This window comes from Triticum dicoccoides, chromosome 1B (assembly GCF_002162155.2).
Source record: "Triticum dicoccoides isolate Atlit2015 ecotype Zavitan chromosome 1B, WEW_v2.0, whole genome shotgun sequence".
Taxonomy (NCBI): Eukaryota; Viridiplantae; Streptophyta; class Magnoliopsida; order Poales; family Poaceae; genus Triticum; species Triticum dicoccoides.
Genome location: NC_041381.1, coordinates 213238527 through 213255597, shown reverse-complemented (window position 1 = coordinate 213255597; position 17071 = coordinate 213238527). Strand labels below are relative to the sequence as shown.

Here is a 17071-nt window from a genome sequence, read left to right as displayed (position 1 = left end):
TTAGGAGATCCAGAGCATTAGGAAGATTGAACTTGTATACACTATTCAGTACATATCAGCAGCTAACTTGTGTGTTTTTCAATAACTGATACTAATTTTTTTTCTTTTCCATTCCATCAGGCACCAACAAAAATTGTGCTAGAGCCAGCTGGAATCACAAGATGAAGTCATTCTTATTTGGCTCTTGAAAGAACATGATGTTCCCAGATATCCAACAAAAAATGCATGGAGCAAAGAGGCTTGGAGAAGTATTGTGAATGCATTCAATACAAAATTTGGTTATCACTCACAGTAACTCAGATCAAACAAAAGGAGCAGGATTTGAAGAAAGAATTTAAAGCTATACAAGACTTGGTATCTGAAAGTGGTTTCGGTTTGGATCGTGATAGAATGATCGTGGTTGCTCTATATAGTGTTTGGGAAGCATTAAAGGCATGTAAGAACAAAGATGCCCTCCGATGGCAAGACAAGTCATTCCCATACTATAATGATCTATTTGCTCTATATGATGGTGAGTTTTAAATCATTGACTTGAGTTATGGTTTGTCTTATACAATGTTCTAAGTGAGATTCTTCTGGACATAGTCCATGCAGGGTGCTACGCTCAAGGAAGGAGTTGTCGTAGCATGGATTATTATGCAAACAAGGCCACACAACCCTCTCATATCACGACATCATATTCGCAGCAGTTGGAAGGTCTGGAGGAGCATTTTTGCTCACCTACACCAAACCTACCTGCTCCTGGGGAATCATGCATGCCTATTGATACTGAAGAGGACAATGGAAGCACTAATTGGTTTTGCACTGATGATCCATTAGATCCATTAGATCTAGAAGCAGTGAACTCAACTCAAGTGAAATGTTCTACATTACATGCTCAATCACAAGATGCACTAACAACACCATTTTCTTCAAAACAAGCCCCACATATGTCGATGGAACTTCCAGAAGACATGCGTAGCAATTGTCAACCATCTCATTCTGCTCCTGAGCTTACTAGTGCTAAGCGGGGGGAAAGACAGAAGACTAATTCTAGTATTGATGATTTCCACGAGAGGTACCTGAGCCTCAAAAGAGAGGAGATGGAACGGTTCGCAGACATCGAGGAGAGGAAATTGGAGGATCCCTATAGCATACAAAAATGCATTGCTACACTTGAAGGGTTGCCAGATCTACAAATGGGAGATATGCTAAAAGCAGTTGACCACTTCACCGACAACAAGGACAACAGGGAAGTCTTCCTCTCTTTTTCAACTAATGCATTACGGCTTGGCTGGTTAACAAGAAAAATTCAAAACACCTAGTGTACTGGCTATGGTAATATGCCCCTTGGAGAATGATTTTGTGTCAATTGCAAGAGTGGCTTTTGTATGTTGATGTAGGCACTTGTACTGCTACTAATGCCATGTTAATGGTAGCAAATTATCATGTAGTGCGAAGGTACTAGCCTAGGAAAGGGTACCTGACTTTTGTGTATGTGCTCCTGGTCAGATGTGTTAGTACCAATGCAATGTTAAATGACACTTGATCACAAATCCTTTTGATTGAGTAGAATTAACTGTAGTACAAACCAAATTGTTTTACATTTATTACATATAGTTCATCGCCTTGCATTGTAGTAAGCCCACATTGCATTTGCCATGGCATCTCACATGTCATTCCCAGCTTGCTGCATGCTGTCAAATAATGGCACATCAACATTGTATTTGGTATCTCCATCTGGTACATCTTCCATATTGCTTTCATTTATATCTTCCATACATCTATCCGACAATGACATGTCACCATCATGTAGCTGTATGAAATTGTGCATCACACAACAAGCCATTGAAATATCAACCTGAGTGTCAATATCATATGACGTAGCAGCCTTCAATATGGGATACCTCTTTTTTAATATATCGATAATTCTCTCAACATGATTCTGAAGCTGAGCATGGCGGAGATTGAACAATTATTTAGTGGATTGTGGCCTCTGTTGGACTCTTCCTTGTTCTTGCAAATGATACCTTGTTCCCTTGTATGGAGCAATGAATTGTGGTGTGTTTGCATAGCCTGCATCTACAAGATGGAATTTACCATGGAGTACACTAAAACCATACTTAAGTGCGTCTTGTAGAACTCTTGCATCTGAAGCAGACCCTTCCCAACCAGGATGTACATGCACGAACTCTAGATCAAAGTCACATGCGACCATGCAACTTTGTGAAAGGCCTTGCTTTCTGTTTCTATATGGATCTTGCTGCCCAAGTGGAATTGTCATGGGAAAGTGGATGTCGTCAATAGCTCCAAAAGAATTCTGTAAATTTCAGGCTATAGTTAGAGATAGGCACACATCAAATTTTCTTAGTATGAATTTACCATGTCAAAACAGAACATAAGTAGTACCTGAAAGTATGCAAATTTTCGTTGTCTTAAGATGCGATGTTGGTGTAGGGACGGCAATCGTATGTAGTTGCATGATAATGATGTAATCGTATTGAGCACAACTTGAAAATAATAACTGATCGTTGATCCACTGTGTTGGAATATATATTGCACTGTCCGATTGCTTGCATTCTTTGATATTGTGTATAGAAATATAGCTACTTGCTCTTCCACAGATACATATGTTCCATCTTAAAGATTGCACTTCTCAAAAAAATGAACTAAGGCTTGAAAGATGTCTCTCCATGTGGAATCGTCTTTGGCACATGACCTTATGGTCAGTAAGTGTTTCATGTATGTATGTGGATCCTGTGAGGATGGATGTATGTATTGGCTTTTTTGTTGATGAGCTATTGCCTTCTAACGTAGGGTGTATGAGGAAAACGAATTCATCTTCATTTTCCGATCGCCTACGGTAGTTTTTATTCATTGGCTGCTACTAGAAATGGTGTGCACTTGAATGAGAAAATGATATGTTGAAATATGCTCAGCACTGAGGAATGGCTCTGTGGTGTGAATGGTTGTGTGATGTGTGTGTTGTTCTCAAGCTTGTGATTTCTGTATGTATATATAGATCAAAGGGAATGCAACGGCTAGTGTATGTGTAACGGTCAAAATTCAAGGCGACGGCTAGAAAGTTTCCCGTAGTCTGAACACACCCCATTTTTTTATTCCATTGCTTTCGAGACCTGTGGTTTGCACTATACACCTAATTTCACTTCCTGTACTTTTTCCCATTCCTTTGCTTTGCTTTCCTCCAGTTCGAACACAGCTTCACTTGGGATGCCTTGAGCATCCCCAATCTTGAACTCTTGTCTCTCTGTATTCTTCTTATATTGATACCTCCTCGATCTTTGAACACTTCATCCACACAAAAATTAACAAAAACCTTGTGAGATATGTTAGTATAATAAGGCAAATCACTATCTTTAGGTATTGTTGTAAACTCATTCCAATTTCATAATAGCATTATATCTACTGTATTCCAACTTCACCATGGTTCATACCCCCCGATACAACACATAGATTCATCAAAATAAGCAAACAACACATAGAAAATAGAATCTGTCAAAAACAGGACAGTCTATAGCAATCTGAACATTTACCGTACTTATGTACTCAAAAAATTCTAAGAAAATAGGAAAACTAAATAATTTGCATAGTAGTACTGTGTAAAAATTTCAGAAACTTTTGACGTTCCTGTAAAAGATGTAAATTCGCGCACTACAGCCAAAGTTTCTAGTTTTGCACCACACATAGAAAACAAGCAATCAAATCATCCTAAAGCCAAATCTTGGCACATTATTTTTATAATACAATTGATATATACAAGGGGATACTTATTTTTGAGAAACTTCCATGAAATCTTTTACATTGTTTCCATGAGCATGAACACAAGTGTTCAAGGTCGACCCTCACTTCTCCAATGCATAACCTTCCAATCACTTCTCTTTTTGAAAAAGTTTTTAGGCATAAGAGACAAGTAATTTTTTTGTATTTTGCATTCTTTAAAAAAATTGTTTGTTTCACCCACAACTAAAGAAAACAAAAACAAAAGGGAAAACAAAATCTACTTAGTGAAGAAAGCAAACAAGCACACACGAGAATATCAACCCCACGCTATTGCTCCCCGGCAACGGCGCCAGAAAAGAGCTTGATAATCCCCAAGTGCAAGAAATCAACGTAGCAATTTTCAAAGGTGGAAGTGATAAGTATGGAGTGTCGAACCTACAAGGAGCTAAAGGTAAGATCAGTATTCTCTCAAGTCCTATCTGCCACTGGTACGACTACGTACACCGAATGTTTGCTTCCATCTAGAAACGAGAAATAAAACTATGTTGTGGGTATGAAGAGGATAGCTTTGCATGAAATCAGAGAACTAAAATATAAAAATAGGTGTTGTTATCATAAAGTTAGAATATATTACAATATATTACAAATAGCGAGTGTGGGATAATGATGGATCGGTGTGCGTAACTGTCCTAGGAAATTGTTAACATGATCGGTAATCATTATTGCAATTTTATATGAGGGAGGCATAAGCTAACATACTTTCTCTACTTGGATCATATGCACTTATGATTGAAACTCTATTAAGCATCCACAACTACTAGAGATCATTAAGGTAAAACCCAACCATAGCATTAAAGTATCAAGTCCTCTTTACTCCCATACGCAAACAACCCCCTTACTCGGGTTTAAGCTTCTGTCACTCTAGCAACCCACTATAAGCGAATAATGAACATATTGCAAACCCTACAGCGGGAATCTCTCACGCTTGCGCGACACGGAGAGCACCATAGGACAACACCAAAATAAAACATACAACTCAAACCAACCTGGATCATCAATCAACCCAAAAGACAAAAGAAATCTACTCAAAACATCATAGGATGGCAACACATCATTGGATCATAATATGTGGCATAAAGCACCATATTCAAGTAGGGGATTACAGCAGGGTGGGGAGAGTGGACCGCCGAAAAGAGATGAGGAAGGTGATGAAGATGGTGATGTTGATGAAGACGATCACCGCGGCGATGGTTCCCCCAGCGGCACTCCAGCGCCACCGAGAGAGAGGGGAGAGAGTCTCCCCCTTGTGCTTCCTCCTCCATGGCCTCCCCTAGATGGGGAGAGGTTCTCCCTCTGGTCCTTGGCCTCCATGGTGATGATGGCCCCCTCTGGCTTCCTCCTCCATGGCCTCCAGTGATGATGCCCCCCTCCGGCAGGGTGCCGGAGAGGGCTTAGATTGATTTTTTGGGGGTACAGAGGCTTGCAGCGGCGGAACTTCTCGTCTAGGGTTCTTTTCGAGGGTTTTGGCATGTATAAGAATTTGTTGCGTCGGTCTCATGTCAAGGAGGTGCCCGAGGGGCCCACGAGCCGCCTCCACACGCCCTGGGGGCGCGCCCCCCAGGCTTGTGGGTTCCTTGTGAAGCTTATGGTCCTTCGTATGCTTCGGGGGTCTCTTTTGGTCCATAAAAGTTCATCATAAATTTTCAGCCCATTCTGAGAACTTTTATTTCTGCACAAAAAACGACACCACGGTAGTTCTGCTGAAAACAGCGTCAGTCCAGTTTAGTTCTAATCAAATCATACCAAAACCATATGAAATTGTTGTAAACATGGCATGACTACTTCATAAATTATAGATACATTGGAGACGTATCACCGGTCATGTCGCCCCCACCGTCGCTCAAGACACCACTGCGCCAAACCGCAAGCGGCAGGGCAACGTGGTCGTGCGGGGTGGAAATCTGGCTGGCCCCGCCAGGAAGGCACGCGCGCTGGGCGTCGCCGCCACTGCACGATCTGCCCGGCCGCCACCGGAGAAGGTGGGCAAGGTTTCGGGCGTGAAGCGCAAGAAGGTTCCTACAAAAAGGTCGGCGCCTTCATCATCTCCCTCCGCCCCGGCAATACGTTCCCTGATGATGGCGTTCAACGGCACTGCTTCCACCGCAGACAAGGTGTTCGATGAATTGACCGGATGTCACTCATTGTGGTAGTGGTTCGAACAATGTGGTAGCTCGTGACTTGATGTCACCATTGTAGCGATGGTTCGAACAATGTCGCTGCCGAGTTCGTCAACTTGTTGGACACCAACAGCGTCGACATCGATCAAGCCTCATTCGCTGATTTCGATTACAATGAAATGGAGGGTGGCGTGGATGATCACGGTGGTGATGATGAAGTGGAGGAGGTAGATGAGGGGGTGTATGAGCAAGCACAAGCAAAAAAAAGCTCGAGATCGAAGAACTATACGATGTTGGAAGACCAAATCTTGATCAAGACTTGGAGTGCGGTGTCTCTTGATGCTTGCACCGGTACATTTCAAACCACCAAGAGGTATTGGCAAAGAATCGAAGATCAATACTTTCGCTTGATGGGGAATCATCCCAATAGGACTCCACGCACCTTTCGGTCACTCCAAGGCCGTTGGGACGTGATCAAGCCGATTTGTAGTCGTTGGGATGCTTGCTTGGAACAAGTTCGCAATGCACCTCCAAGTGGAACCGTGGAATCCGACTATGTGAGTTCGTTTTCACGTCCCATGTTGTGCAAATCATTTGTACCATTGAAGTGATTGCATCATTTGACATTGTTTTAATTGTGTAGGAGAAAATTGCCCAACAAAGATACAAAGACATGGAAGCTTCCGGAGGCAAAAAAATTAAACTAGAGCATTGTTGAAACTTGCTCAAAGGGTGTGACAAGTGGAAGCTGATTGACAGAGAATCCCCACCGAAGAGAGGTTCACTTATGAACATGGATGAAGATGAAGATGATGATGGCCCAAGAAACATGAACAAGCCCGGTGACAAGAAGACAAAAGAGAAGATCAAGAGGAAACACGAAGCATCAAGCTTGCGGGACAAGATAGATGCCGTGGTGCAATCAAATGAGTTGATGTTAGCGAAGACATTGGAGACAAAGAAAGAGTTGGCCGAGAAGAAGGCACGAGAGAAGTAAGAGAAGTGGCAATTGCTCAAGGACGCGGGGTTGTGCAAGGCGGCCATTGAGGAGAGAAGAGCACGTGCCGCTGAGAACAAAGTCATGTCCAAACTTCTTGTCGAAGAGAATAGGATCATGACATTGAACCGTGATGACATGGACGACATCACCAAATAATGGCATGATATGGCAAGGAAAGACATCTTGAAGAGGAGGATGCTAGCGGCGGCCAGTGTGTGTTTCAGTGCCGACGATGTTTTCTCATCGGGATTTGGAACCGTGCCGCTGATGCATTCAGTGCGTCCAGCGATGCTTTCGGTGCCGAAGTTGGAACAAGTGTCGGCGATGGATTCAGGGGTGGCGAAGGCATTGATGGGGGTGGTGCGGAGTGAAACGCGACCAAGATAATGATGGACGTGATCGTTGCTTTTGCATGAAGTCCTTTTGCGTTTGTCATAAAAAATATGCTTTTTATTTGCACCCAAACTATGTTTTATTGTTCGAATTTGAAATCAATTTTCAAAATCGCTGTAAATTCACTTATCAAGGGAATATGCTCTGCAACAGATCTGCTACACAGGGTCTGCTCAGCCACAGCCCGTGTCGACCCACAAATCTGTTTTTACCCGCGTTGACTCACAAATCTGCTTTTAACTGTAACCGCATTTTGCGGGTCTACTAGAGATGCTCAAGTCCCTTTCAACAAACTTCCGCACCATCTGTTGGAGATGCTCAAATCGTGATGGGGAGGCTCCAAAGATGGATGGTCAGCAGAAGCACACAATTAGCAATAAGACAAATCAGCTTACAGGAATTCAAGAAAGCTCTTAATAGTGACATAAATATTGTTTCCGTAGTGACCAAAAATTTCTGAATCGCTATGGGCCACCGTAGATAAAAGTTACAACGTTATGGACCATCGTCATTGAAAAAATACACTGGAGACCATGGGTCACCAAGACCTCGACGAATGCCCTTACCCTGCATGCATCTGCCAAACGTCGCCAAAGAAAAGACCGCTATTGAAGGGACAAAGACGTCTAGAAACACTGCAGAACGCTCCATGTTCTACTCATATCCTCACAACGTATGAAAACAACCATTCCTGCTAGTCTATTGCCCTAGCAGGCAAAAAGCACAAGAGAACCCAATCGATCATGGGCATAAAATCTCCTCTGATCGACAGCTCTTAAGCCTGGGAAGGATCGTCCTTGTCGGTGTCCATTTGCTCCACCGCATGCTCATCCTGAGCACCATCGCTAGCTGGCTCAGCAGACTCATCGGCTCCATTTGACTGTTGTTCTGGTGTCTGAGCCTCGGGTGATGGGGTTTCTGCTGGCGGCGGGGTCTGTGGCTTTGGCGCTGGCCTGGGTTTGGTCATGATGGGTTTGCAGAACCTACAAGACAAAGTAGCGGGACAATTGTCAGATACATACAACTCTTTCAAAGGGGATTTTCTCAAGTGAAGAACACCAACTTACCTGTCAAGTGCTTCAGCCTTCTTCTTTATGTCAGAAACAAGGAGGACGGGATTAGCATGCTTAGGTAGAGCATCTTGCTGCTGCTTTTTCTCCGTTAGCCAGGTCTCTGCGTCCGAGCACTCATTAACGACCTGTATGAAACAATACAGGTTAGCAACTCGTCTCATCTTTCTTTAGTCTTTGTATATAGTAAGTCTATTCCAACATTTTGATTCGTCACTTGGGTGTAGATTTGCCATCAGATTTGTGTAAGCCAATTACAATGTGGACATATACTCGTGCAACCACTCTTTCTAACCAAGGATAAATGTTCAATCTAACTAGACCTTACTGAGTGAACTCGATATTCGAACATGTGAGTGGAGCAATGCCACACAACTACACGCTGGGGGTGTTTCTTACTCCAATAGGCCTTTTTTCAACAACAAAAAACTACTCCCTCCGTTCCTAAATATAAGTCTTTGTAGAGATTCCACTATGAACCACATACGGATGTATATAGATGCATTTTAGAGTTTAGATTCATTCATTTTGCTTCGTATGTAGTCCATAGTGAAATCTCTACAAAGACTTATATTTAGGAACGGAGGGAGTAGTACCCAAAAGTAGGTTGTTTTTTCAAGGCAAAGAACCCAATGTCATCTCTACAAATGCTGTTCTTCACCCCAATGTCATGTATTACTACATTTGATCAACAAACTAGCATTTTAAATAAAAACAATATAGTTTGCATCAGTTTGTATTAAAACAAATTTCAAGTTTTCAACGCCAATAGGAGTTATCTAACATTCATATTTGCAACCACACCGAAACGGGTTCGGCTCCTCTACAGTGTAGATATTACTGCACAGGTACTGTAGGAAGCCAATCTGCCATCCATTTTAATTCGACGCTTCTGGGCTACAAGACCGTCATCGTCCCCACGTCGTCCTCTTCCCTGTGCTCGTCAAGCTCACCCCCTTGTTCTCTTCGTCCCTGGCGAGCCTAACTCGATGCTCGTGTATCAGCTCCCGCACCACGCCCTCAACCTGCTCATCTTCGTCTATTCGGATGACACGTCGACAACCTCATGCAAGAGGCCAAGAGCTCGAGCGCGCCCAGAGCCTCGCCATCATTAAGCCGCCCCGCCTGCGCCTCTATCTCTTTGTCTGATCGTCTCCATGCCAGACCTATCCTCCGCTGACGCATTGAGGTGTGTACTCTCTGTTGTTGTCGGCGACACCTCCTCCGACCAGTGGCTCAACGGCCCCTACCTGAGGTCTCATCGATCGTCTCGGAGGTCATGGATTACCTCTTCCGCTTCGACACAAACTCCGACGAGCCCAGCTCAGGTCTGACAAGGAGATGGCGCACGACGACGACGACGATGCGCTGGCTCCCGTGTTGGGCGCCCCTGTTCCCTCATACGTCGGAGAGGCCGCCCCATGACCGGCGGCCCCGCCACCACCATACACGGCGCAGCCGGTGTACTACGTGCAAGTGCGCCTAGTCCACTACCTTGATGTGGTTGGGCATGGCCGTGGCCGTATTCCTCGTCGAGTTCATCGGGAGGAGCCTCCAGCTTGTCATTGTTGTCGGGCTTGTCGAGCTCGCCGTCATCCTTCTGCTCATGGAGCTCTTCGTGGAACTGCTGCTCGCAGTGAGAAAGGGTGCAGCCGTGCAGCAGCTGCATCTCCAGTCTGCTGTCTGCTCTCGCAGCAGCTGCGTCCCATCCATTCGTTGCAGCAGCCGGTGAAGGGCATCAGACGAAGCAGTGCATGTTGACCGGATTCGGCGACGACGGAGCAAAACCGATCGCTATGTTTGATTTGGGAAAAACTTAGTCGAGTGCTCGGCCGATGTTGGCACAACGAGTTCTGTTGTTGAGAACCATCGGTTTAAATTGAATGGCAGATTGTGATTGCTACAGTACCTGTGCAGTAATAGCTGTACTGCAGAGGAGCCGAACCCCACCGAAACCATATATTTGACAATATATCATTAAAGTAGACACGCCCAACAAAAGCAAAGAAGGTTATCCTTCTTAATGAACATAACTATTCTTCTACTCCAGGCAACCATAACTCAGTTATACACTGACGTGCCATGCATAAAATGCATAATAGAGGCAGACTTTTCATGGTCTTCAGTGCACAACTTTGACTGCGTTTTTCACTTAAGTATATAAAATAGTACAAATACATAACATGGCACAAAAGTATTTTGCAAGGCACTGCAACGATGTCATTCATATATGCCTAGTCCATACACTTTGTTATATATTGCTGGTCAAAGTTATGTTATATTTTGTAACGGACTACTTTCTTCGCCTTTTTACACCTACTGACAAATATGCATTTTTATCGGTTAAGAGCTGCACTTCAGATTGCAAGTGGAGATTTGTCTAGTCCAAACAATAAAAATAACTGACCGCTAGAATGGGAGGACTTTGCATTTATAGCAGATAAAGCAAAGAGTGGTGAGCATTTCTAACAACAACCAGTCATCGACTTCATGTTAGCGCATACCTTTTGTTTCTCTGATACGTCTATGTGATCAAACTTTTGGTCACCAGACAATGCAGCCTCTCTAAAACTGCGGATGCAGTACACCAATTGCTCAAGAGCTGGACCTCTTTCTGTCCACTCTTTGTAGCGCATTTCGATAGGACCACCAAGCTGCAGAGGAGCAAAGTTAAAGAATGAGAACAAAACCAAACTGTAAACCATATAATGCACCGGAGAAAGCATACCTTTTTCAGTTCTTCTAGTTTTGCAACATAGACTCCCTTGGTCTCATCCTCACCATCTTCATACAGCCAATCCTCAACCTCCTGAAGTTTAGCCATCAACCCTTCTATATCCTCCGACATGACAAAATCATTGTACTTCTCATGAATCTGAATACAAGAGAAGCTGACATCAGGTACTACTCAGTCATTAACAATCATCAGAGCATGCAATTCAACATACCTTGTTACGCATGTCATAAACATAAGCCTCAACTGAATTTTTCTTGTCCTTAGTTTCTTCCATCACTCTGTCCTGAAGAGCCATTTCATATTCTTTCTCAACAGCTTTCTCTAGCTCAACAGTGCCCATCGCCCCATACACCAATTCAGCAACTGGAACATTTGTTTTCTTAACTTTCTTTTTTGATGGCTCAACCTAAAAGGTACACAAATTATTTCATATAGATAATCGTCTTGCCCAAGAAAAATTATTTCATATAGATAATTGCTTTGCCAAAATATTAACATGAATAAACGAAACTAAAAATTTTAGTCCATAACTGCAAAAACATAACAGAACTGCTTTATTACCACCATAAGGATGGTTACAAGCTTTTTCATGGGGAAAATCAAGTGCTTTACCAAAAAAATGATGGAGAAACTTCTTTTGATACACATAGTGAAATACTCAATAAGCACCATAAGGATGATCACTACCAAGCTCATTACAGAAATATTGTGCAATTATCTGACAAAGTACTAACTGAGCCAAATAAACTGAGATAGGTACATTCAAATCTGGGTAAACACAGATTTGAAGCTGCAAAGAAAATAGCTCTTCAAAACATGCCGCAAGCAAAAGACCAGGCATACTAATCCTATACACCCTCCGGTCCTTTTAGTCCGCACATAAGTTTTGTCTAAAGTCAAAGTATCACTACTCTGACCAAACTTATACAAAAAAGTATCAACATTCACAATGCCAAATCAATATTATTAGGTTTATTATGATATGTAGTTTCATAGTATATATATTTAATATTATATATGTTGATATTTTTTAATATAAATTCGGTCAAATTTTACAAAGTTTGACTTAGCACAAATCTAATACGCAGAGTAAAAAGGACCAGAGGGACTACAATACAGAGAATAAAACAGTACCTTTGTGTCAGTATCCATTGGAACAGTTTTTTCCTCGGAATCTTGTGCCCCGTTTTCAGCAGCACCCTCAGCATGATCAGCAGCTCCTTTAGGTTCCTGCATATGGTCACCAGCACTAGAAGCAGGGTCCTGTGGTGCATCATCTGTCTCCATTCTAGTAGCATCCTTTGGCACCTCACTTGTAGATGAAACCGGAACTTCCACTTCCTCCTCTTCCAGCATCTGCATAGCGACGAAGCAAAGCACACAATATCAGAACGATATTACATGATATCTCAGAAAAATGAAAACTGAACACGGTATTGCAAATTACCGTTGCTGATTCAAGAGAGACTATCCCATGGATGTTGAGGCGAACTTTCACTTTCAGTTTAGCCTTCTCACCTTTACTGGATTGGAAAGGGCCAATCTGCATGTAGTTAGGTAAGCAAAATCAAATCAGGCACCATTAGAACTTGCTAGAACCACAGCTTATATAAGGCCCAATTCATTGCAGTTGCATTGCATAAGATTGGGGCAAAAAAATAACAATACCCACCGTGTAAGTGCTAATTTTGTGTGTTATCTGCAAATCATCTGTGTCAACATTCAAAACATCTACTGCAAATGTACTGGACCTATAGAAGGTCAGAGCCTTGATGCTAGGCATTGGATTCCCCTTGGGGAATACAACAGTTTGTTGGGATTCATTGTTCTGAGCATCTGGCTTCCATGATAAAGCAACTGAAAAAGGAAACCCTTCATTAACCTGCATAAGGTTTAAAGCCAATGTCAAAACTAGGGGGTAAAGGGGTAAAAAGAGCAGAACCACATGTTCTCTTAAACAGTCACTCAGAAATAAATCTAACATCAGCATAAATTGCAACTTACACAATACACAAGAGATTAAAATCACAGATATTTCATGCAGCATATATGACACTTGATAATCAAAATCAACTGAAAGCACCAGTAATGTAAAATCTCAGCAAATGTGAGGAACTATATTTCTTGAGAACATAATGAGCTCTTATGAAAAGCAGATCCACAAGATCAAACAGATTATGGGGATCCTGTAACTGACGCTACATTCCGACAAGGCCACCGTAGCAAGCATGAGTCAACTGTGGATTGGGTGGTCCCCTAGGAACTTTTGCCTTTCCCACCTAACCTTCTAGTTGCAGCATGCAGTCATTTTTTTCGGTTTCCTTTGAATGTTGGAAACATACATGGCACAAATCAAATTAAAAGAAAAAGAAAAACAGAAGCACACTAGGCAAGTGCAGCAGGAGAAGGAAAGTGCTGCACGCCTACATGGCCTAGAAAAGGGAAGGGGAAACAGGGCCACGTGCGGTTGGAAAACAGAGTGCTGCCACTGTCCTCACAAATTATGAGCTCAGCAAAAATTAGTTCAAACTGCATAGCAAGAGGGCACACAAAGTTGTCGTGCAATTGTAAGAGCTTAATCGTTGGCTTAAATTTACAATTCAAATGAACACGCAACTAGGCTTCTCCACCAACATAATTATCAAGTACACCAGCAACCCCATGTATGTTAGATCTCACACACATTCCATCATTATAGGAAAGTTAGTGTTTACTTTTTCTAAAAGGAAATATCATCTTTCCCACATTACTAAGGCCTACTTAAAGTCGGGAAGGGGCGGAGGTACTGAAAATTTCAGATAAAATGCAACAAATGGACAAAACGATGTTAGCGCAATGAATGCATAGAAAGACGAAATGAAGTCTGTAACAATTATAGGCATAAAATGGTCAAGCTACCTTATATCACAGAAAGCTCATGTCCAACAGCTGTTCTATACTTCTAATGACATCTATTTATATTATACTTCTCATGCATATAGGGGAGGATGCAAAATTTCAACACATTTAAGATGAAACATTGTGGAGAAAACTGAGACCACCGAAGGAAAGCAGCAAACATATGCAAGCAAGTGAATACCTGAAACTCCCGCACTTTGAACGTGGGGCTAAGAATAGCACACTGGAGAGCACATCCCCGGGCAACACATTCACTTGCATTCATAGTTCTCCTTGGTTCTTTTCCAAAGAATTCAGTAATTATCTTCATTACTGCAGGAACACGAGAGCCTGATCCAACAACCTCAACAAAGTGCAGACTTTCCGTCGTCAAGCCAGCTTCTGACAATGCCTTTTCCAGCGGCCCCTTCACACGTTCTAGTACTGGTGCGCTGATCTGTTCAAACTCATCCCTCTTAATGAATCCACGTACATCCTTCTCATCCATCAAGCACTCAATGTTCATTGGCGCCTCTGGATTGGCGCTCAGCATCTTCTTGAGCTTCTCACATGCCACACGCAACCTAATGCAGGCACGGGCATTCTGGTAGACATCAATCTTATACTCCTCTTTAAATTTTGCTGCAAAGTGCTTAAAAAGGGCTTCATCAAAGTCCCTTCCGCCAAGAGAACGGTCATATGCATGTGATAGCATCTTGAGCTGCCCCTTCTTGTACCCAACAATGCTGACCTGCATGCTGGCATTCCCAACATCAACAAATGCCACATTCAGCTGATCATTCTCAGGGAGATCAGTCTTGTAGATCCCATATGCCAATGCTGTCGCAGTAGTCTCATGGAACAAGCGCAATGGCCGGAGACCAGCAATTGTTGCAGCGTCAATAACAGCCCTCCGCTGCAGGTCAGTAAAATAGACCGGGATACCAATGCAGCAGTCAATAACAGCTGAGTTGAGGTTACCCTCAGCAATGGCCTTCAAATTGGACAGCACCATGGCAAGCAGCTGTGTGGGGGTGAATGAGCGTTCCTCCCCCAGATACCGTACGTGAACGAGCGGGAACCCATCAGGGCCCTCCGAGACACGGAATGGGAAGGCCTTAATATCATCCTGCAGCTCAGGATCAGCAAACTTGCGTCCCAGTAAGCGCTTGATCTGGGAGATGGAGTTCTTGGGGTTCATGGTGGAGTTGGCGGCGCCTGCAGTGCCGATGAAACGCTGCTTGTCGCCAAAGCAGACAATAGCTGGGGTCTCCCGCTTGGACTCTTCATTGAGGACCACGTCGATTCCGCGCTGCCGCGCCACCCCCACAATGCAGCTCTCATTGCCAAGATCAAACCCCACCACACTCATCTCCGACCTGTCCTTTTTATCTTTCGGTCACTACTGGTTCTGAGATCTAGATCGCGAACTACACCTGCACAGAACGAGATCCAGGAGTTAAGGAACCCTGAAAAGCAGTGGAAATGCATAAATCTCAACGTATATACAGCAAAACCTCCCGAATCCATAACCCAGAGCCCAAAAAGTGGTCGAATTCAACCCAAATCGACCACAAACCCCAGATCCAAAACCTTGGCAAACCCATCCCTGCGGCCCTAAAGCAGTAGCAAAACTCTACAAACCGCAGCATAATCCTCAACAAAGTAACAAGGGAATTAAACGCCTAATCTAGAAACATGATCTAATGGTGAAAAGCCAAAGCGGATCCGAGCACGGGGAGATCGATATCGACGCATCCGCCATGGTCGAACCAAGCGGGAGGGGGGTATGGGACTGGGTCGTACCCGCGGCGTGGAGGCCGTTGCCGAGGCCAGAGAAGCTTCTGGAGCTTTGCTTCTGGTAGCCGCCGCAGCTGAGGCTGGTGTCTTGGCAGCAGCTCTTTTTCCTTGGCGAGGAGGAGACGGACGAGAGGAGGTCGGGTGGTGGTGTATATACGGCGCCTGGTGGTCGTAGCGAATCCTCTAGAAGGTGGGAAAACCCTGGGTTCGCCAGGTCGGTCTGTGCACTTAGCCTCGTATCTGGGCTGTCGGTTTCATGGGCCGCCTGCAAAATGCTCGAAACTGCGGGGAACGAGTCAGTTTCTTCCTTCACCTAAAAAAAAAACCACCTACGAGCTCCATCGATCCCCTCTCGTTAGGGTTTTCTTTCCTCTCGGAGGCGGCGGCGATCTCTCGCTCCCCGCCACCGTAGAGAGCCGGACTCCCCTCCCCTCCTCTCCCCTTGCCGGTTTGCGGTGAGGGCCGGAGGATTGCTAGGGTTTTCCGCCCGCGAACTGGTTTTCTCGGGCAAGAGTACGATGGATGATTCCGCTTCAGGATCGGGAACGGGGGCGCCCGTCTCTGACCTAGAGGCGATGATGGAGGAATTAGGTCTGAAAGAAGATGAACTTGAAGATGTGGTGATGGAAGATGAGGAGCTGCCAGAGGAGGCGACTCGTTGGATGATCATTGCTAGGGTTCATACTGAAAAAAACCTATAGCCAATTCTGGTTCTATAGAACCATGAGGGTGGCATGGGACCTGGCGAAGGAAGTCAAGATCAAGCCCATTGGAGGAGAACCTGTACACGATGCAGTTTGGTTGCCTGGGAGATTGGGAGCGAGTAATGGAGGAAGGACCGTGGGCCTACAAAGGGAAAGCGGTGGTGCTGGCGCCGTACGACGGCTTTACCAAGCCGTCGACGATTGAGCTCAATAAAGTTGAGATGTGGATTCAGATCCACGACTTCCCAGAAGGTTATTTTTCCAAGATCAAGGCTTTGTCTTCGACGGTTGGAGAGTTCATTTATGCTGAGCCAAGTTCATATGATTTTGAGGGTAATTTTGTCAGGGTGCGGGTCAAGATTGATGTTACAAAACCACTCAAAAACGTTGTTTCTCTGGTGATCAAGAAGAAGGACACCGTCCAGCGTCTCATATTTAGGGTGAAATACGAACGACTCCCTGATTGGTGTGCTGTGTGTGGATTTTTGGGTCATCTTTTCAAGGAGTGTGGTGGTGGAGTCCATCCTTCAAAGGCTATGGTGTTCAAAGACTTAAAAGCAGCATGGTTTAGAGGGCCCGGTAGAGGCCCTGGA

At 44.1% G+C, this 17071-nt stretch overlaps 1 protein-coding gene across 2 annotated transcripts; it reads right to left on the bottom strand.

Moving 5' to 3' along the window:
- Nucleotides 1-7681: 7681 nt before the first annotated feature.
- Nucleotides 7682-15940, bottom strand: LOC119328806 (heat shock 70 kDa protein 15-like). 2 transcript variants are annotated; one of them, XM_037601792.1, is made up of 10 exons: nucleotides 15781-15940; nucleotides 14177-15410; nucleotides 12770-12979; nucleotides 12545-12640; nucleotides 12232-12453; nucleotides 11309-11503; nucleotides 11089-11235; nucleotides 10865-11014; nucleotides 8358-8488; nucleotides 8066-8273 (listed from the first exon to the last, which is right to left on the bottom strand). In XM_037601792.1, the coding sequence occupies exons 2-10, from the start codon at nucleotides 15344-15346 to the stop codon at nucleotides 8066-8068; spliced, it is 2529 nt and encodes an 842-aa protein (XP_037457689.1). In that variant the 5' UTR covers nucleotides 15347-15410; nucleotides 15781-15940. The 2 variants fall into 2 exon arrangements, with proteins under 2 accessions (XP_037457698.1, XP_037457689.1); XM_037601801.1 differs by lacking the exon at nucleotides 15781-15940 and having other exon boundaries at nucleotides 7682-8273; nucleotides 14177-15380.
- Nucleotides 15941-17071: the final 1131 nt, after the last annotated feature.

Excerpts from the sequence above, each read along its gene's own strand:
- LOC119328806 (XM_037601792.1), bottom strand. The coding sequence starts at position 15,346 with ATGAGTGTGGTGGGGTTTGATCTTGGCAATGAGAGCTGCATTGTGGGG. Across the intron at positions 12,641-12,769 it reads ACAAAATTAGCACTTACACG|ATTGGCCCTTTCCAATCCAG; the intron begins GTGGGTATTGTT and ends AACTACATGCAG. Across the intron at positions 12,454-12,544 it reads TCTCTCTTGAATCAGCAACG|ATGCTGGAAGAGGAGGAAGT; the intron begins GTAATTTGCAAT and ends GTCGCTATGCAG.